Source organism: Jaculus jaculus, chromosome 12, assembly GCF_020740685.1.
Source record: "Jaculus jaculus isolate mJacJac1 chromosome 12, mJacJac1.mat.Y.cur, whole genome shotgun sequence".
NCBI classification, from domain to species: domain Eukaryota; kingdom Metazoa; phylum Chordata; class Mammalia; order Rodentia; family Dipodidae; genus Jaculus; species Jaculus jaculus.
In genome coordinates, this window is record NC_059113.1 from 94,235,079 (window position 1) to 94,262,951 (window position 27,873).

General features: G+C 43.0%; 1 protein-coding gene across 1 annotated transcript in view; it reads left to right on the forward strand.

The window, feature by feature from the left end:
• The first annotated feature begins 1,223 nt into the window (after positions 1-1,223).
• Otud4 (OTU deubiquitinase 4) overlaps positions 1,224-27,873 on the forward strand; it is a 65,687-nt gene continuing 39,037 nt past the window's right edge. The window contains exons 1-5 of the mRNA XM_045130756.1: positions 1,224-1,382; positions 11,241-11,324; positions 14,810-14,860; positions 22,363-22,409; positions 27,257-27,329. Coding sequence (XP_044986691.1) covers positions 1,224-1,382; positions 11,241-11,324; positions 14,810-14,860; positions 22,363-22,409; positions 27,257-27,329 — 414 coding nt within the window. The remainder of the gene's footprint in view (positions 1,383-11,240; positions 11,325-14,809; positions 14,861-22,362; positions 22,410-27,256; positions 27,330-27,873) is intronic.

Sequence of the window (27,873 nt, forward strand, 5' to 3'; positions counted from 1 at the left end):
CTGCCGCTGCCGCCGCCGCCGCCGCCGCCGCCACCGCCGCCGTGCCCCTGGCAACTCCACGCCGGCTGCGGGCGCGCACTTCGCCGCCACGCACGAGGGGCGGTCGCCGGCGAGGAGGGCAGGGCCGGGCGGGGCGGGGCGGCGTGCGCAAGTCGGCCGCCCTCCCCCCCCCCCCCCCCGACGGACGTCGAAACCCACAGCCGGCTCGCAGACGCGGCCTGAGAAGCGCGAAGCCAGCTCGTGAGGGTGGGCGGGCAACCAGCCCCGTGGGCTGTCGGGATTTGTAGTCCAACGAGCCCTCCCGGGTGTGTGCTTCTGGGGGGGGGGAAGTGGGGAGGGCGAGGCCTCCTTCGTCCGGATAGGTCAGCCGGCAGCGTTCTCCCGCCCCTCCCCTCCTCCCGCCGCACGCCGACTTCCTGCCGCTGCCAAAACCACATCTCCCGCCACCCTTTGCGCGGCGGGCGGTGAGGTGCAGGGGAGGGGAGGGGAGGGGAGGGGGGAGTTGTGCTTGCCGAAAGCGAAAACAAATTGCGGGGTTGCGAGGGCGCTTGCCCTCCGTCGGGCTCCTCTCGTCGCTTTTCCCCGCCCCCTCCGGCGGCGCTCTCCCGACAAGGTGTGTGGTGGGAAACGAGAGGTCGAGGCCGGCTTTCTCTTTTGGTTTCCTCGGTTCCGCCGGTGCAGGGCCCGCGCGCGCGCGCGTGCGTGCGTGTGAGTGAGTGTGAGTGTGTGTGTGTGTGTGGCCGGGGAACGCAGGCCTCGCTTCACCTCCAGCCGGCCGGGCTTGCGCGCGCACGGCGGCACACTCCGGCCGGGACCAGGAAACTTGTGTGTGTTTGGTTCTTTTTTTTGGGGGGGGGGGAGGAGCGGCGGCGGCGGCGGCGGCGGCAGCGACCCCTCCGAGCCCGGCAGCCAGTGACTTCCCTCCGCCGCCGTGTGGGCTTTTCTTTTCAAAGCTCGTCTCCCCGGCTCGGATTCCCCCCTCCGGCGGTACGTGGTCCGTCCCGGGAGGAGGCCGCGTGCGCACGGCCATGCACTAGGCAGCGCTCCCGTTTGCGCCGGGAGAACGCCGAGCTCCGCCTCGGGCGCCGCCGCCGCCGCCGCCGCCGCTTCCTGCTCGCCCAGCCCGAACCTCCGCCTGCCCCAGGCCGGCACGTCGAGCAGCGGGCGACTCGGCCATGTGGGGCTGACCCGCGGCGACGCACGCAGTGCGGCCCACCGGCAACATGGAGGCGGCCGTCGGCGCGCCGGACGGCGGGGAGCGGGGCGGCGTGGGAGCGCGCGACGAGGCGACGTCCATGGACGTGCATCTGCAGAAGATGGGCTTGTATCGGAAATTGGTCGCCAAGGACGGCTCGTGCTTGTTCCGGGCAGTGGCCGAGCAGGTAATGGGAGAGCCCCGGGGTCGGGGTCGGGGTGGTGATGGAGGTGGGGGGCGGTGGAAGGGGGGGAGGGGACGGGATGCGCCGAAGCGCCGCGTCCCGGGGACCCGCGCGTGGCCGTGGCCGGCTTGTCGTCACAGCGGCCCCATTGTAGAGCCCGGGCTTGGGGACGGACGGACGGACGGACGGGATGGGGGTGTGTGTGTGGGGGGGGCGAGACTAATTGTAAGGCCTGGCTCTCGGCGGGGTTGCTTTTGGGGACCTGGCGACGAGCCGGGTTTGGGGTGGGGGGTCTTCTCACTTGGGTTCCCATTTACCTTTCCTCCTCCTCTGATTTTGGCAGGCCAGCGTTTGCACCACCAGCAAACCACATGTTTGCTGGAGGAGGCGCCGCACCAGCCCGACTGACTGGTGGAACACCTTTCTTTCTTCCTTTTCTTCTTTTTTTTTTTCCTGCCACTGGACTTTGGAATGTGGAGTAGTCAGGTTGTGAGCGGTGTCACGCGAAGCAAGGGGCACACTTGGCTGCTATTAAGAAAAACCAACCTTCTCCTGTTCGGACAGTTCAACGAATTATTTCAATAAATCCCACCCTATAGTGTGCCCGAGCAAGTAAGCGAGGTGACCCCCCCCCCCCGCAAAAAATTCCGTTTGATAGTAAGGACAGTATGAACTGGGAATTCTCTGCACTTTTTAACTTGAATATTTTCCTTGTTAGTGCTCAAACACTCCTAATGCAGTTGTTTGGAAAGATATCTCTTTTGAGAGAGCGAGCGAGCTTGTTCTGTATTATATAACCATATGTTGTAGGTGTGTAGCCATCAAAATCTATCCTATATTCAAAAAATAGCAGCTTGGAGTAGTTGGATAAAAGTTACATATAATTGTTCTGTTCTGTACATTTTATAACTTTTACAGTTTGCTTTCCTTTTGCTTAAGAATTGTTCCTCCCTCCCCGCAAAAAAACTTGTATTTTTGTGATTTTTCTTTCTTTTTCTTTTTTTGGCTAGGGAGGGGACTTTGTTTTTCTCTCTTTTTTTTTTTTTTTTGAATTTTCTGTTTGTGAGAAAGTCGTTTGTTTAGCACTATTTACTCTCTTGGTTTTTCGAGGTACGGTCTCTAGCCCAGGCTGACCTGGAATTTGCTAGGTAGTCTCAGAGTGGCCTCGAGCTCATAGCGATCCTCCTGCTTCTGCCTCCCGAGTGCTAGGATTAAAGGCGTGCGTCACCACGCCTGGCTGTTTCCTCATTTTTAAAAAAACAGTAGGCTACCAAATTTCTAGAGACCCCCAAGTTTCACATCTTCATAAGCACAAAGTTTTTTTTTTTTTTTTTTTTTTTTAATAAAGTGAGCTAACAGATACACATTTTTTCAGTTGTGTGGCAGGTGAGGCCCTTCCTATCCCTGGACAGATTCCTAACCCGTCTTAGTTCGTTAGACAGCTCTCATTTTCAGAATTCGGGGTTCTGTAATGTGGATGAGACATGTTCACACACCTACCCCAGTCCTTAGTGTTAGTAAGTAGGTAAGCAGTCTTCTCCATTTCTGAATTTTCCAGATGGAGAAAAGTTGGCTTCCTCAGTTTTAGCTGCCTTGGACTCCTCAACACCCCCAGAAGCAGAAGGGGAAGTGCAGTCATTTCATATTTACTATTTAGTATTAAATAGCGTCTGCATGTTTGTTAGGAACTAGGTAGAAATTCATATTTGGAATTGAGTTATCCGAGTCCTAGCTAATTCAAGCAGAAAGATGTGAATTTTAGAATTATATGTCATGGGTCATTGGTGAACAGAACAGAAACCTTTTATTGAAGCAGGGTCCCATATTCTCAATAACATTATCAATATTAATTATAATTATATTAATACAAATAAAATTTAAGAGCTAATTGTACTAAGTCTTTAATATCAGATGCCACTTTTTTGGGAATTTTGTAATGGGATTTAGATAGAGACTGTTCTCTCTAATTTTGGAAACAGTTTTGAGTCTATTGAGTCTAACTTAGGTGATGCTCAGTTATCCTGTAGACTTGGACTAAGACCCATGATAAGAAGGAAAGTGTTACTAACCTCAGGTTGCCCTTTGAAAATGAGAAGAAAGACGCCTTTAATCCCAGCACTGGTGAGGCAGAGGTAGGAGGATCACTGTCAGTTCAAGGCCTACCTGAGACTACATAGTGAATTCCAGGTCAGCTTGGGCTAGAGTGAGACCCTACCTCAAAACAAACAAACAACAACAAAAAACCAAAAAATAAAATGAGAAGAAAAAGTTTGTTTATGAAGGAGGAACAATTTGTCCTGTAAAATCATGAAAAACACATTTCTGAGAAGTCAGTAATCTAAATAATAGTCTTTAGAGCAGGGAGGAGACTTCACTTTCTAGTAGTCTTTCCCTCCAAGTTACCTCATTTAGATAGGCTCTCCCCTTTTTAACACTTGTGGATTTGGGCCTGCAGGAAGCCTGACCTGAATCAGCTCCTAGCCATGGAGCTAAAAATAGGGCACTCTTAGAGGACTTGCTAAAACAGTGTCTCAGCCTTTCCCAGTGTTTGTCAGTATCTTGTCCAAGTAATGATGGGAAAGCCTCCTACCTTTAGCATATTTTCACATCTGCAGTCATTTGCAAAGATAGATTTTTGACCATACTGTTTGACCTGAATTCCGCTGCTCCTAGGAATTGCAAAGTAATTTATTGAGAAAAATCATTAGCTATTCATGGTACTGATAGAAGCTTTACTAACTTTGATCTGACATCCATTGCTAGGTAAATGGCTGTAAACAAATGTTACTTTGCTAATGGCAAGAAAGCCTTATCCAATGCCATTGTAGCTCATTCATAATAATAATGCCTTGATTGATAACAGTGTCTGCTGTATCTCTTGCGAAAGATAAGTTGCTCAATGTCAGTTATTGAAATGGCAAATGAATGATGCTTTAAAAAAATATGAGAGTGTAGCCAAGCATGGTGGCGCACACCTTTGATCCCAGCACTTGGGAGGCTGAGGTTGGAGGATCACGGTGAGTTTGAGGGCTCCCTGAGACGACATAGTGAATTTCAGGTCAGTCCAGGCTACAGTGAGCCCCTACTTTGAAAAACCAAAATCTATATTGGGGAGATGGCTCAGTACACATGCCTACTTGTAAAGCCTGCCTCTCTGGGTTTGAATCTTCAGTACCCATGTGAAGCCAGATACAGAGTGGTACATCTGAAGTTTGCAGCAGTAAAGGCCCTGATTGCACCCATGTTCTCTCTGCTCACAAATAAATAACAATATTAAAAAGTATATAAGAGCAGTTCTTTCTTGATGGAAACTTAGACTTTATAATGCTATTTTTAACTTATTTTTTGTTTTGTTTTTCAAGGTAGGGCCTCACTCTATTCTAGGATGGCCTGGAAATTACTCAGGGTGGCCTTTAATTTACTGCCATCCTGCTACCTCTTGCCTCCCAGTCCTGGAATTAAAGGCATGCCACCATGCCCGGCTCCTATTTATGTACGTTTTGAGTCAGGGTCTCACTCTAGCCCATGTTGACCTGAAACTCAGTCTGTAGCTCGGACTGGCCTTGAACTCACAGTGATCCTGTTACCTCAGCCTTGAAAGGCATGCACCACCACTCCTGGCTGTCTTTCTCTGTTTTAGTGTTTGTATTCATTTGTATGTGAATGTGTGTGTGCCCTTGGGGCGTCCTGTGCACCAGCCTATGGCAGGGTTGGGGGCTTTTTACCTATGGTGGCCACAATGGAAAGGGGTGTCCTGTTCCATTGCTTTTCTGCCTTTTTTTTTTTTTTTTTGGTAATACTACTATACTACTATCCTTGACATTTTTGGGGGGCTGCTTGGGCAAAGTGATTTTACTAGTGAAAGCCAATATTACATAGGACTTAAGAGTTAGCATTGAACCCTTTTTGCCAAAGATGGGTACAGTATTGACAAAACGCTGGTTGTACTGTGTTGGCCTGTCTTCTCGTTTGATCACTTTGGGAGTTTGACCCCTTACTTTTCCAGCATGGGCCAGAAAACCATGGACTTTACCTACCAGTATGTGCCCAGCTACTTCAGAGTGGCCAGGGCCTCCACCCCACACTGGGCTAGGATGGCCTCATCTTGCAGTGGTGAACCTGCCAGTGCATGACTTGATCTTCCGGGGTCATGCCCTCCAGTGAGGAGCCTTGATCTGGGCGACTGTCTCCTGGCTGGTCATCTGGAGAGTATGTAGCTTCTAGGTGTGGACATAGAGCTGCACGTAGGCGACTGATCTGCGGGCCAGATGCTGTAGCTGTGAGATGGAGTTGAGAAAGAGGAAGAAGCTGGGGGGGGGGCAGTGGTAGTGCATGCCCTCACTGCCCAACACATGTCACGACACTGCTGACTTCATTTTTATTATTTTTTTATTGATAATTTCCATAATTGTAAAAAACATTCCCCCTTTGAAACTTCACTCTCCATCATATCCCCTCCCCCTGTCAATCAGTCTCTCTTTTGATGTTATCATCTTTCCCTCCTGTTATGAAGATCTTAGGTAGGAAGTGTCAGGCACTGTGAGGTCATAGGTATCCAGGCCATTTTGTGTCTGGGGGAGCACATTTGAAGGAGTCCTACCCTTCCTTTGGGTCTTACATTCTTTTTTTTTTTTTTTTCGAGGTAGGGTCTCACTCTGGTCCAGGCTGACCTGGAATTAACTCTGTCATCTCAGGGTGGCCTTGAACTCATGGCAATCCTCCTACCTCTGCCTCCCGAGTGCTGGGATTAAAGGTGTGCGCCACCACGCCCGGCGGGTTTTACATTCTTTAAGCCACCTCTTCCACAATGGACCCTGAGCCTTGAAAGTGTGATTGAGATATTTCAGTGCTGAGCACTCTTCTGTCGTTCCTTCTCAGTACCATGGTGCCTTCTGAGTCATCCCTAGGTCACTGCCATCTGAAACGAAGGTTCTCTAACCAAAAGTGAGAATAGCATTAATATATGGTTGTGAACATTAAGAGAAGTGCTTACTGGGGAGTTAGGTGAGCATAGTGTATACTTTTAGCCAGACAACACTCCTAGAGCTCATGACTACCCCTGTTGTAGATTTTCAGTATCAGGGATGTTTTCCCTCCCATGGAGCGGGCCTTCAGTCCCAGTAGAGGGCAGTTGGTTTCCCCCATAACAGATGTGCCACTATTACACCCGTTGGCTCATTTGGTGTGGCTGGCCAAATATAAGGCTTGCAGTGTTGAGTATCTGCACTGGTGATTTCTCTCTCTCCCATTGAACTGCATGCAACATGGCTTTTTGTAGCTTTCTGTCAGCTGGTCTGCATGGAGGAGGTTTTTAGCTCAGCTTCAGCAGCATTTCTCAGTGACCTTGCAGCCCAAGTAAGTGGAGTCTTCAGCAGTAAGGTCTTGCCATCTATTGTGGAAAACCAAGGGCCTCGACAATGGCCTGTAATGTTTTGGGGGCATCAGGACCTCCCTGGCCAACAACTCACCTGACGGTATCCCATCCCTGACACTGAAAATTTTCTAGTAACAATCTATGGTCCTGTGTGTCCCATTGTCTAAAAAAAGTAGGTTTCCACATGACTGACTTATCTTAGATTTTGATCAGCCCTTCCTCCACCTTTCCGTACTCAAGCTCTTCCCCTGACCTCACTTAGGCCTTTTCACCTCCATTAATCTGTTCTACATACAAATATATATATGCATGCAATACCATCCTATTAGCCCCCCCCCCCCCATCTCCTTTCTATCTCCTTTTAGCTTACTGGCCTATGTTACTGTTTTCTTCCTACTCACACAGAAGTCCAGTCATTTGTAGCTGGGATCTACATATGAGAGAACATGCGACTTTTTTTTTTTTTCCCGGGTGGGGGGGGGTTCAAGGTAGGGTCTCACTCTAGGCCAGGCTAACCTGGAATTCACTATGTAGTCTCAGTGGTTTCAAACTCATGGCAATCCACTTCCATCTGCCTGAGTGCTGGTATTAAAGGCGTGCACCTTTAATTAATCAATGTTTATTTTTAATTTTAATTTTTTTAACTTATTAACAATTTCCATGATTATAAAAAAATCCCATGGTAATTCCCTCCCCCCCCACTTTCCCCTTTGAAATTCCATTCTCCATCATATTACTTCCCCATCTCAATCATTGTACTTAACATATATACAATATCAACCTGTTAAGTACCCTCCTCCCTTTGTTTATTTTGAGAGAGAATATGAATGGGTGCACCAGGGGCTCCAGCTACTGCAAATGAATCCCAGATGCATGTTCCACCTTGGGCATTTGGCTTTATGTGGGTACTGGGGGATTGAATTGTGGTCCTTTGGCTTTGCAGGTAAACGCCTTAACCGCTAAGCCATCTCTCCATCCCATTTTTTTTTTTTCCAAGGTAGGTCTTACTCTAGCTCAGGCTGACCTGGAATTTAATCGGTAGTGTTAGGTTAGCCATGAACTTAATGGCTATCCTTTTACCCTCAGCCTTCCAAGTGTTGGGATTAAAGGCATGTGCTGCCATACCTGGCTGTCAAATTTTTTTTGCTTTTTGGAGGTAGGGTCTCACTCTGGTCCAGGCTGACCTGGGATTAACAATGTAGTCTCAGGGTGGCCTCAAACAGCGATCTTCCTACCTCTGCCTCTCGAGTTCTAGGATTAAAGGCATGTGCCACCACACCCAGCTTCTTTTTAATTTTTTTTTTTTTTTTTTTTTGCTGGGCATGGTGGTGCCCTTGTTGTTTATATTTTATTTATTTATTTACTTAAGTTTTTTGAGTTAGGGTCTCACTGTAGCCCAAGCTGACCTGAAATTCACTGTGTAGTTTCAGGTTGGCTTTGAACTCATAGTGATCCTCCTACCTTTGTCTCCCAAGTGCTGGGATTAAAGGTGTGCACCAGAATGCCCAGCTGTTTTATTTGACTTAATTTATTTATTTTAGTTTTTTGGGGGAGGGTCTTGCTCTATCCCAGGCTGACCTGAAATTTACCATGTAGTCTCAGGGTGGCCTCTTACCTCTCTCTGCCTTCTGAGTGCTGGGATTAAAGACGTGCACCCCACACCTGGCTTATTTAAAAAAGTGTTTTTAAATGTATGTGCTAGCAGAGGAGTGTGTGGAGAACTGATGCATGAGCCACTCTGTGCATCTGGCTTTATGTGTGTACTAGGAAATTGAACCCAGGTTGTCAAGCTTTGCATTCAAGTGCCTTTAACCACTGAGTCATCTCTCTAGATCCTTTAAAAAATACTCTGATTTGTTTGAGAGCAGGGAGAGAGAAAAGGAGAGTGAGTTTGGGTGCTCCAGTAGGGCTTCTTATCACTGCAAACGTGTCCCAGCTGCAAGGGTCACTGTGCATCTGGATTTCTGTGGGTGGTGGGCCCCAGCTGACAGGCTTTGCAAGCAAGTGCCTTTTCCTGTGCTATCTCCTCAGCCCCTGGTATTGGTTTGAGCCGTAGTCTTTATTCCAGACTTTGTTCCCACATAGGACTGAAGTTACAGGCCCAGCTGTTTACATGTGATCTGGAGATTGCAACTCTGGTCTCAGTTCCCCTCAGGTCTTCATTCTTTTTTAATGTGTAGCCTAGGTTGGTCTCGAGCTCCTGATACTCTTGCCTTCATCTCTTGAGCAATTTCCTACCAGTGTGCGCCACCACAACCAGGCAGGCCTTCGTTCTTGCACAGGGAGTCCACTTCACGAACTCTGAGCCACATGTTCAGTCAATGTACTTTTCAGTAGTACACTAGGACAGCGTGAATTGAAAAGCAGATGGTAAATTGAACGCAATTGCTAACCTTGTCTTGTGCATCATCAGTGTCTAGTGTAATAGAGCAGCATGCTGGCTGGCTAGCAGTTGTGCCTGTGGTTCTGTGCGTGTAAATGAGCCTTGACTGCTACCCAAGGCATAGGAGACTCCATGAATTTTCCTCATCCTTAACAGGGAGACTCAATGGTGTATTCTCATTGAAACTACTTCCTATTATATATTCCCAAGAGGCTTTGGTAGTTTCAGATAGGTGTGCGTGCGCATGTGTTTTTGTGATTATGTGCATGTTGGTCCTTTATAGGATATGAGGAAGGAATACCTTCATTTGACATGTCTGTTTAATAGACAGTAATCCTTATAAGCGTGTACAGTATTGGGTCCACCATTAAATAAGCAGTACAAGCTAGTTTTCATTTCAGAGCTTTAGAATTTTAATCAGAGGCAAAATGCCGGTGAACTAATTGTTTTGTTGGATTGGTTGTTTAGTAGACCATGGAGACTTCAAGGTAAGGGGATCTGGTGTTGACTAGATTTTGGAGACTACAAGGTGAGGGGAATCTGGTGTTCAGTAGACAGTGGAGGCTACAAGGTGAAGGGATCTGGAACATACTTTTTGGTATGGTGCTTTATGATTTTGTATGTAAGAGCAAACCCCTCAGCCTCTTGGGCTGAAAATCTTTTTTGTTAGAAAGTTTTAAAAGTCATTTGGGGGCTGGAGAGATAGATGGCTTAGCAGTTAAGCGCTTGCCTGTGAAGCCTAAGGACCCCGGTTCGAGGCTCGGTTCCCCAGGTCCCACGTTAGCCAGATGCACAAGGGGGCGCACGCGTCTGGAGTTCGTTTGCAGAGGCTGGAAGCCCTGGCGCGCCCATTCTCTCTCTCTCCCTCTATCTGTCTTTCTCTCTGTGTCTGTCGCTCTCAAATAAATAAATAAATAAATAATTAAAAAAAATCATTTGGGATTCCCCCCGCCTCATCTCCCAGGTAGGGTCTCACTTTGGCCCAGGCAGACCTGGAATCCTACCTCTTGGGATTGAAGGTGTGTGCCGCCACACCTGGCCTTGGAAAATTCTGTTTCTTGAAGGATTAAGGACTCCAAGAGGATTACTGCTGAAGTTGTTCATTTGCTATTTCTTTGCTTGCAGTTCAGAGTATTGAACTAGGGTCATGTACTTGCTAGGCAATTGGTCTTGGTCTAACACTGATCTATAGTCCCTGCCTCTTTCTTATACTTTGTTTTTTGAGTCAGAATCACCCTAGTTTGCCAAGCTGGCCTTAAAGTCATTCAGTAACCCAGCCAGGCCTTGAATTTAGGATTGTTCCACCTGTTTCCCCGGTAGCTGGGATTAGAGGTCTGCACCACCAGGACTGTCTCTTGTCTTTTCCAACAAACATAGGGTTAGACTTACTGTGCCACAGCAAGGGTTCTGTGAGCTTTGCTTGGTAAGAGCAAAGTCGGTATAGAGGGCTGGCAAGGAGTGATAGTGGTGACCTAAGGAGAAGTGGTGATAATGTTCTTAACAGGACTACATGTAGCATAAAGGAGTACTGCTTTATATGTCATGGCTTCATCATAGCTAAGGGAAAAGATTAGAGTGAACAAAGATCTCAAAGTCACAGAAAAGAAATGGAAGAAGACATATCTAGATGTTGTCATTAGAAGACATTAGCTTATAATGTAAGTTGACTTATTAAAAATCTTATTTATTTATTTATTTATTTTAAAATTTTTATTTATCAGGGGGAGAGATTGAGAGAGAGAGAGAGAAAGAATGGGCACACCAGGGTCTTCAGCCTCTGCAAATGAACTCTAGGTACATGTACCACGTAGTGCATCTGGCTTACATGGGTCCTGGGGAATAGAACCTGGGTCCTTTGGTCTAGCAACCAAGTGCCATACCCACTAAGCCATCACTCCAGACCTTTTATTTATTGAGAGGGGGAGAGAGAGAGAGAGAGTGTGTGCACTGGCGCCAGGGCCTTCTGGGCTTATGTGGGTCCTGGGGAATCAAACTTGGGTCTTTTGGCTATAGGCAAGCACCTTAACCACTAAGCCATCTTTCCAGCTCTGTAATTTTTTTTTTTTAACAAAATGCTTAATAGTGTATTGCATTTTCATTTCAGGTATTGCACTCCCAATCTCGCCATGTGGAAGTTAGAATGGCCTGTATTCGCTATCTTCGAGAGAACAGAGAAAAATTTGAAGCGGTAATTTATAATCTCAAAACCTGATGTTGCTTTCACTTGAATTTACACTTTGGTATTGAAAAATGTCCTAGTTGAAATTTCCTAAGCTAGATATTACTGCAAGATACGGAAGTTAAACCTTGAAAAATGAATTTTTTCGGGAGGAGGGATTGAGGTAGGGTCTCACTCAAGCCCAGGTTGACCTGGACTGACCTTGAACTCATGGTGCTCTTTCTATCTACCTCAGCCTCTTGGGTACTAGGATTAAAGACATGTGCCACCCTGCCTGCCTAAGATCTTAAAATTCAACTTAGTTGTGATGTTTTCTGGGTTATTTATTGTTTTATACATTTAGAAAATTTTGAGAATAATACACTGAATTGCAGGGCATGGAAGAATGATCTAGACAGGATTCTTGCAGACTTAGTTATTAAGTGTTGATGTGGTTGGGGAGCTAGGTATTGAGATTGGTAATGGAATCTGTGGTAACTCCCTATGAGTTAAAAATAGTGTAGACTTGGGCTGGAGAGTTGGCTTAGGGGTTAAGCGCTTGCCTGTGAAGCCTAAGGACCCCAGTTCGAGGCTCGGTTCCCCAGGTCCCACGTTAGCCAGATGCACAAGGGGGCGCACGCGTCTGGAGTTCATTTGCAGAGGCTGGAAGCCCTGGCGCGCCCATTCTCTCTCTCTCCCTCTATCTGTCTTTCTCTCTGTCTGTCGCTCTCAAATAAATAAATAAAATAAAAAATTAAAAAAAAATAGTGTAGACTTGGTGCATAGAAACTGTGCTCAGCATAAATAATATGAAATCTTTTATTAGAAGGAATTTATGGATTTTTAATTTTCAGAATTCATTATGAGGGCTGGAAAATGGCTCAGTTGGTAAAGTACTTGCCTTGCAAGCATGAGGACCTGAGTTTGCTCAGAAGCCATAATGGAACAAATAGCCTGGCTTGGTGGCACAGTTGTAATCCCAGGGAAATTGGGAGGCAGAGGCAGGCTTATTTCTGTGGCTTGCTAGCTAGCTAGGGGAGTCTGATTGGGGAGCTCTAGGTCAATGAGAGACCTTGTCTCGAAAACAAAACAAAAGATAGGTGATGTTTAAGAAAGGCAGCACCTGAGACTGTCCTCCGGCCTCCACATGTGTCATTGTCACCCATGTACACACATGCTCTTGTTGCTGGGACAAAGCGTGTGACCAAAAACATGATAGGAGAGGCTTGCAGCTTTGAGGGGAAGTTTACTCTTGGCAGAGACCGTGGCCGAGCAGGCAGCAGGGGCGCCACAGCTCCACTCGAAGCAGGAAGTCATCCGCGTGAAGAGTCAGCGCTCAGTACCCAGTAGGGCTAGACTAATCCGTGCCAAAGTACACCCCAGCACTAGAGCTCTTCCACAGGTGCCTCCCGAGGGCTCCAGCAGCTGGGGACTAAGTAGGAAGCTTAATCAACTCAGTCACCTGAGAATGGGGGCATTTTGCATTCAACCCTCCCACCATACCGTGCAACCCCGGGTATGAACATGCATGCGCACCTTAAAAGAAAGACTGCAGAGAGAGGGCTCGGCAGGTGAGAGTGCTGCTGCTCACAGCATGAGAATGTGATTGGATTCCAAGCACCCACATAGACAGGTGGCGGGTATGCACATGCCTGTAATCTCAGTACTGGCATGGGGGCAGAGAGATTTTCTGGTGCTCCCTAATCAGCCAGTCCAGAGCTTCAGGTCTAGTGTGAGACTGTCTCAGGGAGATAAGGCAGAAGAGTGATAGAGAAGGGCACTTGATGCCCTCCCCTGGCCTCCACACAGGGCACATGAATCTGTACACACATGTGCATACATTGCCTGTACATGCACACCAAAAAGAAAAAAAAAAAAAACCTTAAAAATTTTATTTATTTGAGAAAGATAGAGGTAGAGGGAGGGAGAGAATGGGCATGTCAGGGCTTCTAGCCACTGCATACGAACTCCAGACAGAAGTGCTACCTTGTGCATCTGGCTTACATGGGTCCTAGGGAATTGAACCTGGGTCCTTTGGCTTTGCAGGCAAACATTTAACCGCTAAGCCATCCCTCCAGCCCTTGAGTGTGCTTCTTGAACTTCAATCAAGTATATTCTGGAGGCTGTGTTTTAGGATGGGTAGTAATATATTCTGTGAAGAAGTCAACTTGCTTGATCAAGTGGCTTGAAACTTCGTTTTATTAAGAACCTGATGGGCGCGCTGCAACAGTGGCTCAGTCCGTAAAGCTCTTGCTGCACAAATGTGAAGGTCTGAGTTTGGAACCTCAGAACCCTATAGCTATCCTAGCTGAATTGGTGATGTCTGAGTTCCTTATCTCAGTAGATAAGGTGGAGATGAGTGCGGAAGACCTCTTATCTTCACCTCTGGCCTCTACACTTAAAAGACTGCTTAAAACTCTGGGTTCATTCTCTGGCACCACATACACTGCACATGGTGATGCGTGCCTATAATCCCAGTTTGGAAGTTGAAGGCAAGATAATCAGAAGTTCAAGATGTTTAGTGATCTTACTTAATTCTTATAATTAGGTTCACTGTCAACAAGGGCTTTCATTGGAACCACTTACTCAAGTTCCATGATGCTATTAATTATAATCTATACATACACTAAACAGCTGCTAAAATTAAACAAAAAGTTCAAAGTTATCATCTCCAACATAGTGAGTTTGACACTAACTTGGCAAAAATGAAAGAAACCCTGTCTTAAAAAATTGAGAGGAAAAAAAAAAAAGGTTGAGTGAAGCTGGAATCAGCTCATTTCATGGTGAAGTAACAGTGAGACAAGCTGTATTGCAAAAATCTTGCTGTTAATTATCTAATTAATTGTTAAGTATCTAATTTAGGTATTTAATGTCTCCCTAGCTCAAGACAATGAATATTGATATATTCATATTGATATATAAAGATTTACTCTTTTTAGGTAGTGTATCTGTGAGTGTTTGTGCCCATTGACTCTTACCAAATTATTCTTTCATATTTCTTATTTCATATTCTTTCATATTTCTCAGTTTAGAATGCCACCTGCTATGACCTTGAATTACCTTCCTGTCTAGTCTGAAAGTCCTGCTTCGTCTCTGGCCCTCTATAAACAGGTCCCCACTTGGTTTTCCCTCACTCAGCTCCCTAGCAAGTTGCCCTGGCCAGTCTGTTCTGGTCTTCCCAACATAGTGTTCTTGCTCTTCCCACCACATTGCTGCTTCTTGATCCCATGCAGGTTCTTGCCAGCCTTCATATTGAGTCATCCTCTCCCTGAAACCTTTCCTGGCAATGTTTCCTTCTTTAAATTTTTTTGTGTTTATGTTCTTTGCTTAGTGATTGATGTATAGTCATAATTAGATTATGTATATATTTTAACAATGGTACAGCTTAGGTTTAATGTAAGAACCCAGTGATTCAAAGTTAGCTTACTTTCACAGTGAAGCAGTTGACTATTATTTGATATATTTCTTAGATAACATTCCTAATAGAATTTTTTCTTTTTGTTTATTTTTTGCAGTTTATAGAAGGGTCATTTGAAGAGTATTTAAAACGTTTGGAAAATCCACAGGTTGGTAGTAATTTTCTAAAATGTTTCTATATCTGTATGTATGGATAACAGATTTGAAATAAATTGTTTGGTATTTGGGAGTTACTGTGACTATACCATTCCCTTGTAAACATTTCCTGCAGACATCTTATGTATGCACTTTCTACAGCATTTAATTGAAGGATAATTGGAGTTGTATACTGGAATTTGCTTTACTAAGTGGAGTCCTACTGTATTTCTCTTTGCCTTTGGTATGTGAATATAGGATACAAGATCTGAAAACCCTGATGATTTTCAGAATGTTGTGTTGGCTCTGTATGTAACCTCAGGAGGATAAGATTTGGTTTGTTCTTTGGGCAACTTCCCCATGGTTAGCCTGTGAAGGGAGCACTTCTCTACCAACTGTTGCTACCACACTCTCAGGCATGGGAAAGTTAGAGCTTTTCTTTTCTCCTCCTTTCTATTGTTATATTATTATTATTATTATTATTATTATTTGAACATAGCAATTTTTTAATTAACACAGTATTCTGGATACAAGTATAATACCACTAGGTGAGGACTGCCTTTACCTCAGAAACCTATGATAGCATGGGTAGAGAGAAATCAGGCTTTAGGATCGCCTCTTCACTAGTCACATTTCAATCAGTGCTGACCACAAGTTAATGCAATTCCTTTTAGGCTAAGATTTTCAGTGAAATTATACAGCTAATCCTCCATGTAATACAGACCAATTTAACATGTTTTAAGGTAATCTGTCCTCATTTAATGGCAAAATGGGGTAAGTCAAACAAGGAAAGTCCTTACAAAGGCTAAGCATCCTTTTCTTTTAGGCCACCTTAAATTTTATCTTGCTTATATGTGTTTCCATTAACATTCAAACACAAATTTAGGCAAGTTTCAGCTTAATAATCCTGCCAACTATGCTTACTAAAGTTTCTATGCAATTAATACTTCAGGACAACCCAAAGATGATACGTAACTGGTTACAACAGTAAGATGTAAAACTTTTTAAAAGTTTTCTGGTCCCTTAAAATTTAGTAGGGCCACAGGCATTAACTGGAAGTAGCATTTGTTAAATAGTAATAAAAAAAGCCTTAATCAAAGATGATAATGATAAAATATATAGGCTCTCATACACAATCTTTCTAAATTTTCACCCTGTAAAAAAATGATTACAATGTTTTTCAGGCTTGCTATATGCTCCATATAATTAAAAAGAAACCAACAAGAAATTCAACATTTCAACAAGCTAGAACTATTTACTGTAAGCATATAGTGAAATTCTGGAAAACATACTACTATACTTTGAGAAAACACTAATGGTAAGCATGTGTTGAAGGCAGCTTATAAATGAAACATTACATATTATATGATTATGCATACAACTTATCAAAAAGGCCGCTATTTTTCCAAGAATAGCATCACACTAAACACTATATAATTAAGACTGAAAGCTTCTGTACACATGTTCTCTCTGCCTCCAAAGAAGCACATGCCTCTTAGACATTCTCTTGTTATCATATACCCATTGTGGTCTAACAAATTTTTGTTTGAGCAGGCTAATATAATCACTTAACTATTAAACAAATTTAACCAGTTTCAGGGAACAAGTTTCATAATCAGTAAAGGAACATAAACATTAGCTTCCCCTAACAGAAGGTGAAACTCGTATGTGGGAATAGTTGCAAGCCTGAAAAAATACTTCTATAGGAACAGACTATGAAGTCAGTAATGAACTCAAATGTGAATTATCTTTCTAGTGCAACATCAGTCTCCTTACTAGACAAACAGCTATTCTGCCATGTTTGTTGGTAGTACTAATTAATATTCAGACAATACTGAGCAGTTCAAATCACATGGAATTCTGAAAAACTAGAATGATTATTTTTTACTCTGAAAATAGTGCTATAAAACTCAATTATTTTCTTAGCTTCTTCAGTGTCCTACCATCTTCATTTAAACATGGTCGCCTGCAATTCTTTCCTGAGGAAGTGAAAACCAAACCCATTGAGCTGTGGCCTCGTGTGCTTTACCAGCTGCAGCCTGTGTCGGGTGTTATGGGGGCTGCTTGAACATAGCCCAACAGGAGAAAAACATAAACTTAGCCCAGATAAGTCCTCTTCATTAGGGGGTTCAAATTTAAATTAGCAACTGATAACAGAACTAGAGCTTTAATATTTTTTAAAAATATATTTGAAAACATTGTAGTTTATGTTTCTCTTACAAAGCAGTGGCATTTTATAACTTTATATGACTTGATGTCATTGTGCCACAAATTTCCATTAAGTAAAAAGCTAACATTAGTAAAAATACTACAGTTTGCATCTTTAAGAAACAGTTGTCTATAGGGTCTTTTACAGACTGTAAACCCTAAGTCAGGCTATCAGAAAAATGACCATCTGCTTTTATATTTTTGTTTTCTACTTTTAAAGCTTAATGCTACCCAAAAAAAAAAAATCACTTGTCAAAATTTGAAGTTTATTATTATTATTTTTTTAGAGAGGGGGATAGAGAGAGATAGGATGGGCACACCAGGGTCTCTAGCCACTGCAGACTCCAGAAGCATGTGCCACCATGTGCATCTGGCTTATGTGGGATCTGGAGAATCAAACCTGGGTCCTTAGGCTTTGCAGGCAAGTGGCTTAACTGCTAAGCCATCTCTCCAGCCCTCCCTTCCTCCTCCTTATATAACTTGTTTTTTTGAGTTAGGGCCTCAGTTTAGCCCAGGCTGACCTTGAATTCACTTTGTTTTCCCAGGGTGGCCTTGGCTCACAGTGATTCTCCTATCTCTGCCTCCTGAGTGCTGGGATTAAAGGCATGCATAAGCACACCTGGGTTATTATTCTTACTATAAAACCCAAATAATGCCTTTATGAATACATCATCCACCATTAAGTTCAAATAACATCAGCAAAGGACAAAAATATGTGATGATAAAGACCCTTCAAGTTTTATGTGTAGCTGGATAGACAGCCCTTGAGAGGGACATTTGACGTCTGAATAGACTCTTCAGCAGCAGTGCTTTGGCGGACCGTTTTCTAAAACAGTGAAAACTTAGCAGGATAGATAGACTGAGAGCATCAGCAGTGTGTATGGAGCATGAGTGTGTGAAAGGAAGGAAGATGCACCAAGAAACAAGACAGAGGGCAGATGTTGGGAATCCTTCGGTGCTGGGCTCAGTCTTTGGAGCCTGTGCTTTAGGCCAGTGTTTCTCAAAATGTTACCTACTGACTGCATTAGAATGTGCTCATATAACGTGTACATGCAGATCCCCTGGCTCTGGCTCCCATCCCAGAGCTAAATCAAAGTCGAAGCTCTGAGGTATGAGCATCTGGCAGTAGACTGTCATTTAAAGGTTTTGAGATAGGAAGTGAGTTGCTGTTAACCCCTGTCCACTATTAAAACCTTTGAGGCCCCATGATTTCCCTGTCTTCCCTGCTTTGATTTAACATACATATAGTACATATTCATTTTTTCTATTAGAATTTAGCTTTTTGGATTCGAGTTTTACAGATTTTGTGTCCCAGAGCCACTTTAATCATTATCATCATCATCTTGATCAGTCATCACCGGTGTTAGGGATTAAATCCAGCACCTTGTGCATGTTAGGCAAGTGCTTTGTCATTGAGTTACATTGCTAGTCCTTGGGTTTTGAGACAGGGCTTGTTATGTATCTCATGGTAGTCTTGGATTTACCATGATTCTTCGACTGCATCTCCAGGGTTCTAGGACTTATGCATGTACTACCATTCCCAGCTAAACGTAGTTCAAAGTGGATGAGACCAGAGGAAGGAAGACCTGTTTTTTTCATTTTTTTTTTTTTTTTTTTTTAAAGTCTCACTCTAGTCCAGGCTGACCTAGAACTTACTCTGTAGTTCAAGGCTTGAACTCACAGTGCTCCTCTTATCTCTGCCTCTTGAGTGCTAAGATTAAAGGCATGTGCCACCATGCCTAGCTCTTACAATTTTCTAATTGACATGTACTAATTGTATATAGCTTGGAAATAGTCATGTCAGTTGGTATATCTGTCATTGCAAACACTTAGCAGTTCTTTGAATGGGGTAAGGTCTCACTGTAGTTCAGGCTGACCTAGATTTTAGCCTCCCAAATGCTGGGATTAAAGGCGTGTGTGCCACCGTGCCTGGCCTCACCTCACTTAGATTCCTTTTTTTTTGGTTTTTGGAAGTAGGGTCTCACTCCAGCTCAGACTGACCAACAATTCACTCTGCAGTCTCAGAGTGACCTCCAACTCATGGTGATCCTCCTACTTCTGCCTCCCGAGTGCTGGGATTCAACGTGTGTGCCATCGCGCCTGGTTTACTTAGATTCTTGTACAGAGTCTTTACAAGTCACTTCATGATGACATACCACATGGGTACATCATGTTCTGTAGAATGGCTAAAAGAATATATTATTCCTTACAAATCTAATGGAATTTTGTTTTGTTATACTTGTACAAATGTTACATTAATATTTTCTGTGTTCATATACTTTTCTGGTTATACAAATATGTATTCTTTTAGGGTAGGTGATAGAAATTGAGCGCCCTATTAAAATAGGTCGTTTGGAAAGAAGAAGGAATTCAGTGGATGGTGAATATGGGAGGGGAAAAAAGAAGGGTGGCGGAAGGGGATTATGATGATGTTCTATTGTCTCTGCATGGAAATTGTCAAGGAAAAGTTATTTTATAAAGCATTAGAATTGCAGAGTCTAATACAACAGTGGAACTTAACATTTTAAAAATATTTTTATTTATTTATTTACTTGAGAGAGAGAGGGAGGGAGGGAGGGAGGGAGGGAGGGAGGGAGGGAGGGAGGGAGAGAGAATGAGCACATGAGCACAGCAGGGCCTCCAGCCACTGCAAATGTATTCCAGAAGTATGTGCCCCCTTGTGCATCTGGTTAATGTGGGTTCTGGGGAGTTGAACCTGGGTCCTTTGGTTTTGCAGGCAAGCACCTTAACTGCTAAGCCATCCCTCCAGCCCTAAAAGTTTTTTTTTTTTCTTCAAATTTTTATTAACAACTTCCATGACTATAAAAAGTATACTATGGTAATATCCTCCCTCCCCCCACTTTCCCCTTTGAAACTCCACTCTCCATCATATCCCCTTCCCCTCTCAGTCTCTTTTTCTTTGATGTCATGATCTTTTTCTCCTCTTATGATGGTCTTGTGTAGGTAGTGTCAGGCACTGTGAGTCAAGGATGTCCAGGCTATTTTGTGTCTGGAGGGAGCACGTTGTAAGGAGTCCTACCCTTCCTTTGGCTCTTACATTCTTTCTGCCACCTCTTCCGCAGTGGACCCTGAGCCTTGGAAGGTGTGATAGAGCTATTACAGTACTGAGCACTCCAGTCACTTATTTCTAACACCATGATACCTTCTGAGTCATCCCAAGGTCACTGCCATCTGAATAGAGAAGATTCTGTACCAAAAGTGAGAGTAGCATTAATATAAGGGTATGGACATTAAGAGAAGTGCTTACTGGGCAGTTTGATAAGCAGATGTACCCCTTAGGGCTCATGACTACCCCTGTTTTAAGTTTAGTTTTCAGTATCAGGGATGTATTCCCTCCCATGGAGTGGGCCTTCCATCCAATTAGAGGGCAGTTGGTTTCCACCATGATAGATGTGCCACTATTGCACCCGTTGGCTCATTTGGGGCCAAATACAAGGCTTGCAGTGTCCACTGTTGAGTATCTTTACTGGTGATTTCTCTTTCTTCCATTGAACTGCATGCAGAATGGCCTCTTCCAGCTTTTTTTTTTTTTTTCAAGGTAGGGTTTTACCTAGGCTGACCTGGAATTCTATGTAGTCTCAGGGTGGTCTCGAACTCACAGGGATCCTCCTACCTCTGCCTCCCGAGTACTGGGATTAAAGGTGTGCACCACCACACCCACCTTTTTTCCAGCTTTCTGTCAGCTGCTCTACATGGAGAAGCTTATCAGCTCAGTTCCAGCAGGATTTGTCAATGGCCTTGCAGCCCACGTATGTGGAGTCTTTAGCAATAGGGTCTTACCATCTATTCCTGGCCAGCCCTAAAATTTTGATCCATATAGACATTTACTTCTCAGGAAGGCTTCAGGTGGCTGCTTTAAAGAGTATGGAATTTCTCTTAAGAATGGTTGCTGGGTTACTGCTCTCTTTTGTGCCTTGATTCACCTTGAAGACAAAAAGACCTGCTCTTACACTACCTGGTTTTCTGCTTCTATGCAACATCACATTTTCTGGGCTTGTATCATGTGCCAAGTTCTGTCCTACATGCTGGGTTAGATGTTATTTCTTGCCTTTAACAAGTTCTCAATTTACAGAAGCCAGTAGAAACTGTCATTATACCTAGCTCCTGTTAACTATGGGTTTTTGTAAAAGACATAGTGCTTTTTAAAAATTCTGTTCGTTTATTTGAGAGAGAATGAATGGGTGTGCCAGGGCCTCCAGCTGCTGCAAATGAACTCCAGATGCATGCGCCATCTTGTGCATCTGGCTTATGTGAGTCCTGGGGAATTGAAACATGGTCCTTTGGCGTTGCAGGCAAATGCCTTAACTGCTAAGTCATTTCTCTAACCTCATGCTGTTTTTCTTTTCTTTCTTTCTTTTTTTGAGCTAGGGTCTTAATCTAGCTCAGGCTGACCTGGAATTCACTATGTAGTCTCAGGGTGGCCTTGAATTCTGGGCAGTCCTCCTTAGTGCTGGTATTAAAGGCATATGCCACCACACCTGGCTCCATACTGCTTTTTATTTAGTGTGGATTATGGCCTGTTTTTTTTTCAGTTATTTGAGAATAAATTAATGTTAAGGACTTTATTTTTGTGAGAGAATGGACACACCAAGGCCTTTTCAGCCACTGTGAATGAATCCCAGATGTGTGCGCCCCCTTGTGGTGCATATGTGGCATTGCATGATTTGTTCCTGTGTATCTGGCTGTTTGGGGCCTAGAGATGCAAACATGCATTCTTAGGGTTGGCAGGCCAGCCAGCGCCTTAAACCACTAAGCCATCTCTTCAGCCCCTTAATGAGCTTTAAAAATCTTTTTTTTTTCCCCAAATTATGTCTTTTTTTTTTGTTGTTTGAGAGCAACAGACAGAGAATGAGAGAGAATATGGGCATACCAGGACCTCCAGCCACGGTAAACGAACTCCAGACGGGTGCGCCCACTTGTGCATCTGGCTTACATGGGTCCTGGGGAAATCAGGCCTTGAACCAGGGTCCTTAGGCTTCACAGGCAAGCGCTTAACCGCTAAGCCATCTCTCCAGCCTGCTTTTTCCCCTGGACCCACGTTAGCCAGATGCACAAGGGGTGCATGTGTCTGGAGTTCGTTTGCAGTGGTGGAGGTTCTGGAGCGCCCATTCTCTCTCTCTTTTTCTCTCTCTCTCCCTCTCTGCCTTTTTCTCTCATTGTTGCTCTCAAATAAATAAATTTTTTTAAAAGCTCATTAAGTATGTATGTGTGTATTTGTAGTTTATGTATTAGGTGGACTGTAAGAAGTATGAGACACTTACATATGAACTTGTTTCCCTCCACACAGGAATGGGTAGGACAAGTGGAGATAAGTGCCCTTTCTTTAATGTACAGGTAAGCACTGTAATGGCATGTGTCAAAAGTAAACAACTGGGAAATTAGTTCTTCCCACTTAACATGTTAAAGTTGCAACGCTATTTTATATGTTGGTAGGGAAACATCTCTGAGGTTTTTATTTTATTGTTTTGGTTTTTTTGAGGTAGGGTCTTGCTCTATCCCCAGACTGACCTGGAATTCATTATGTAGACTCAGGCTGGCCTCACACGCACAGTGATCCTCCTACCTTTGCTTCCCAAGCGCTGGGGTTAAAGGCCTACGCCTCCATGCCCGGGTATTAATTTATAGGGTTTTTCAAGGTAGGGACTCACTCTAGTCCAGGCTGACCTGGAATTCACTATTTAGTCTCAGGGTGGCCTCGGACTCAAGGCCATCCTCCTATCTCTGCCTTCCCAGTGCTGGGATTAAAGGTGTGTGCCACCACGCCTGGTATGGCTTTTTATTTTTAATTGTATCAACTGGATTTTGACATATAGGTCAATGTTCAGAAGTCTCAGTTCTCAGAATCTCTTGGAGCAATGGTAGCCTGATTGACCCCTGAATTCTATTTTTTTAATTTTTAAAATTTTTTATTAACATTTTCCATGATTATAAAAAATATCCCATGGTAATACTCTCCCTCCCCCCATACTTTCCCATTTGACATTCCATTCTCCATCATATTACCTCCCCATCTCAATCATTGTACTTACATATATACAATACCAACCTATTAAGTACCCTCCTCCCTTCCTTTCTCTTCCCTTTATATCTCCTTTTTAACTTACTGGCCTCTGCTACTAAGTATTTTCTTTTTCACACAGAAGCCCAATCATCTGTAGCTAGGATCCACATATGAGGGAGAACATGTGGCTCTTGGCTTTCTGGGCCTGGGTTACCTGACTTAGTATAATCCTTTTCAGGTCCATCCATTTTTCTGCAAATTTCTTAACTTCATTTTTCTTTACCGCTGAGTAGAACTCCATTGTATAAATGTACCACATCTTCATTATCCACTCATCAGTTGAGGGACATCTAGGCTGGTTCCATTTCCCAGCTATTATAAATTGAGCAGCAATAAACATGGTTGAGCACGTACTTCTAAGGAAATGAGATGAGTCCTTTGGATATATGCCTCGGAGTGCTATAGCTGGGTCATATGGTAGATCAATCTTTAGCTGTTTTAGGAACCTCCACACTGATTACCACAATGGCTAGACCAGATTGCATTCCCACCAGCAGTGTAGAAGGGTTCCTCTTTTTCTACATCCCGGCCAACATTTATGATTATTTGTTTTCATGATGGTGGCCAATCTGACTGGAGTGAGATGGAATCTCAATGTAGTTTTAATCTGCATTTCCCTGATGACTAGTGACGTAGAACATTTTTTTAGAGGTTTATATGCCATTCATATTTCTTCCTTTGAGAATGCTCTATTTAGCTCCCTAGCCCATTTTTTGATTGGCTTGTTTGATTCCTTATTATTTAACTTTTTGAGTTCTTTGTATATCCTAGATATTAATCCTCTATCAGATATATAGCTGGCGAAGATTTTTCCCATTCTGTAGGTTGCCTCTTTGCTTTTCTCACTGTGTCCTTTGCAGTGCAAAATCTTTGTAATTTCATGAGGTCCCAGTGATTAATCTGTGGTTTTATTGCCTGAGCAGTTGGGGTTGTATTCAGAAAGTCTGTGCCAAGACCAATATGTTGAAGGGTTTCCCCTACTTTTTCCTCTAGCAGTTTCAGTTTCAGGTCTGATGTTAAGGTCTTTAATCCATTTGGACTTAATTCTTGTGCATGGCGAGAGAGAAGAATCTATTTTCATCCTTCTGCAGATATTTATCCAGTTTTCCCAACACCATTTGCTGAAGAGGCTGTCTCTTCTCCAATGAGTATTTTTGGCATTTTTATCGAATATCAGGTGGCTATAGCTACTTGGGCTTACATCTGGGTCCTCTATTCTGTTCCACTGATCTACATGTCTGTTTTTGTGCCAGTACCATGCTGTTTTTGTTACTATGGCTCTGTAGTATAGGTTAAAATCAGGTATGGTGATACCACCAGCCTCTTTTTTGTTGCTCAGTATTATTTTAGATATTTGAGGTTTTTTGTGATTCCAAATGAATTTTTGGATTGTTTTTTCTATTTCCATGAAGAAAGCCTTTGGAATTTTGATAGGGATTGCATTAAATGTGTAGATTGCTTTTGGTAAGATTGCCATTTTCACAATATTGATTCTTCCAATCCAGGAACAAGAGATGTTTCTCCACTTTCTAGTGTTTTCTACAATTTTTCGCTTGAGTGTTTTAAAGTTCTCATTGTAGAGATTCTTTACTTCCTTTGTTAGGTTTATTCCAAGGTACTTTATTTATTTATTTATTTAATTTATTTATTTTTGATGCAGTTGTGAATGGGAGTGATTCTCTGATTTCATCCTCTGTGTATTTGTTGTTAGCATATATGAAGGCTACTGATTTCTGTGTATTTATTTTGTATCCTGCTGCATGGCCGTAGGTTTTGATCAGCTCTAACAGCTTGCTAGTAGAGTCTTTAGGGTCCTTTATGTATAGAATCATGTCATCTGCAAATAATGATAACTTGATCTCTTCCTTTCCAATTTGTATCCCTTTTATGTGTGTCCCTTGCCTTATTGCTATGGCTAAGACTTCCAGAACTATATTAAATAAAAGTGGGGACAGTGGACACCCTTGTCTTATTCCTGATTTTAGTGGAAAAGCTTCCAGTTTTTCCCCATTTAGTAATATGTTGGCTGTAGGCTTGTCATAAATAGCTTTTGTTATATTGAGATATGTTCCTTCTATTCCCAGTCTCTGTAGGACTTTTATCATGAAGGGATGTTGGATTTTGTCAAATGCTTTCTCTGTGTCCAATGAGATGATCATGTGATTTTTGTCCTTCAACCATTTATATAATGCATTACATTTATAGATTTGCCTATATTGAACCATCCCTGCATCTCTGGGACAAATCCTACTTGGTCAGGGTGAATGATCTTTTTGATATACTCTTTTTTTTTTAATTTTTTTTGTTCATTTTTTTATTTATTTATTTGAGAGTGACAGAGAGAGAGAGAGATTGAGAACGGGCGTGCCAGGGCTTCCAGCCACTGCAAACGAACTCCAGATGCGTGCACCCCCTTGTGCATCTGGCTAACGTGGGTCCTGAGGAACCAAGCCTCGAACCGGGGTCCTTAGGCTTCACAGGCAAGCGTTTAACCGCTAAACCATCTCTCTAGCCCTTGATATACTCTTGTATTCTGTTTGCCAATATTTTGTTGAGAATTTTTGCATCTATGTTCATAAGGGAGATTGGTCTGTAATTTTTTTGTTCTATCTTTGCCTGGTTTTGGTATCAGGGTGATGCTGGCCTCATAGAAGGAGTTTGGTAGAATTCCTTCTTTTTCTATATCCTAGAAAAGCTTAAGCAGCAGTGGTGTTAGCTCTTCCTTAAAGGTCTGGTAAAATTCAGCAGTGAATCCATCTGGGCCTGGGCTTTTTTTAGTTATGAGATTATTGATAACTGTTCGGATCTCCATGTTTGTTATAGGTCTATTTAAGTGATTAATCTCATTTTGATTTAATTTAGGTAGGTCATATAGATCAAGGAAATCATCCATTTCTTTCAGATTTTCATACTTTGTGGAGTATATGCTTTTATAGTATGTCCCTATGATTTTTTGAATTTCTCTGGAATCTGTTGTGATGTTACCTTTTTCATCTCTGATTTTATTTTATTAATTTGTGTCTCTTCTCTCTTTCTTTTGGTCAGATTTGCTAAGGTTTATCAATCTTGTTTATCCTTTCAAAGAACCAACTCTTTGTTTTCATTAATTCTTTGGATTTTTTTTGTTTCTATTAATTTCTGCCCTAATCTTTATTATTTCTTCCCGTCTACTGATTTTTGGTTTGCCTTGTTCTTCTTTTTCCAAGGCTTTTAAGGTAAAGCATTAGGTCGTTTACTTACGACCTTTCTAATTTCTTAATATAGGCACTTAAGGCTATAAATTTACCTCTTAGAACTGCCTTCATGGTGTTCCAGAGATTTTGGTATGTTGTGTTCTCATTATTGTTTGACTCTATAATTTTTTTTATTTCCTTCTTGATTTCTTCATTGACCCATTCATCATTTAGTAGTGTATTGTTTAGTTTCCATGATTTTGTGTATGCTCTATAGCCTTTCTTGCCTGAATTCTTAATTCTCAAAATGAAAAGGAAAAGAACACAAGATATATTCCCGTGGGTATGCAACCCACTCTTGCCAGTTACATAGAGAAATGATGGACTTTCTCAGGGCCAGTAGCATTATGTGGACAGGAGGGCAGTTAAAGGAATGTGCTAGTCACTTTTACTACTTTTGCATAACAAAGTCAATAGTTTGCTCTTTCCAAATGTCATTTAAGTTTTTATTGCTACAGTTACTTAGAGTTCTTGTTCTCCCTTTGGAATCAGGTTTGAAGTTTATATTACAGGCACATTGTATTTGAAATTTTGTTCTTTTTTTTTTTTTTTTGGTTTTTCGAGGTAGGGTCTCACTCTGGCCCAAGCTGACCTGGAATTCACTATGTAGTCTTAAGGTGGCCTCGAACTCACGGCGATCCTCCTACCTCTGCCTCCCGAGTGCTGGGATTAAAGGCGTGTGCCACCACGCCCGGCGAAATTTTGTTCTTCAGAAAAGACTTTTACCTAGATATTTTAAAGCTGTGTTGTTTTGTTTTTTTTTGGCTGCTATATTTCCACTGCTTAGAGCATTTTCTAGCACAGAGTAGGCTCTTGGTAAATGAATAAATAAATTAAAATTCATGAAATACAGTTCTTTAAAATTAGTCTCTAAATGTTATTTTCAGGAAAGATTTTGTAATATATCGGGAGCCAAACGCATCTCCTTCACAAGTAACTGAAAATAATTTTCCTGAAAAGGTAAGGCTTGCAGAAATACTTGAAAAGCCATTGTGGAAGAGGTGGCAGAAAGAACATAAGAGCTAAAGGAAGGGTAGGACTGCATTCTTCCAGACACAGAATCGCCTGGGTACCCATGACCTCGCAGTGCCTGATACTACCTACACAAGACCATCATAATAGAAGATGACATCAAAATAAATTGAGACAGGAAAGGGATATGGTGGAAAATGGATTGGTGAAGGGGGAAGTGGGGGCGAGGAGAGGATTATCATGGTTTATTGTTTATAATTATGGAAGTTGTCAATTTAAAAAAGTTTAAAGCTGGGTGTGGTGGCACACGTCTTTAATCCTAGCACTTGGGAGGTAGAGGTAGGTGGGTCACTGTGAGTTCGAAGTCACCCTGAGACTACATAGTGAATTCCAGGTCAGCCTGGGCTAGAGGGAAACCCTACCTTGAAAAACCAAAAAGAATCACTTAGTTGCTTCCTTTACTTCCTAAGCTATAATTTTATATCATACTTATTATAGAGAGAGATAATGGGGGCACCAGAGCCTCCAGCCA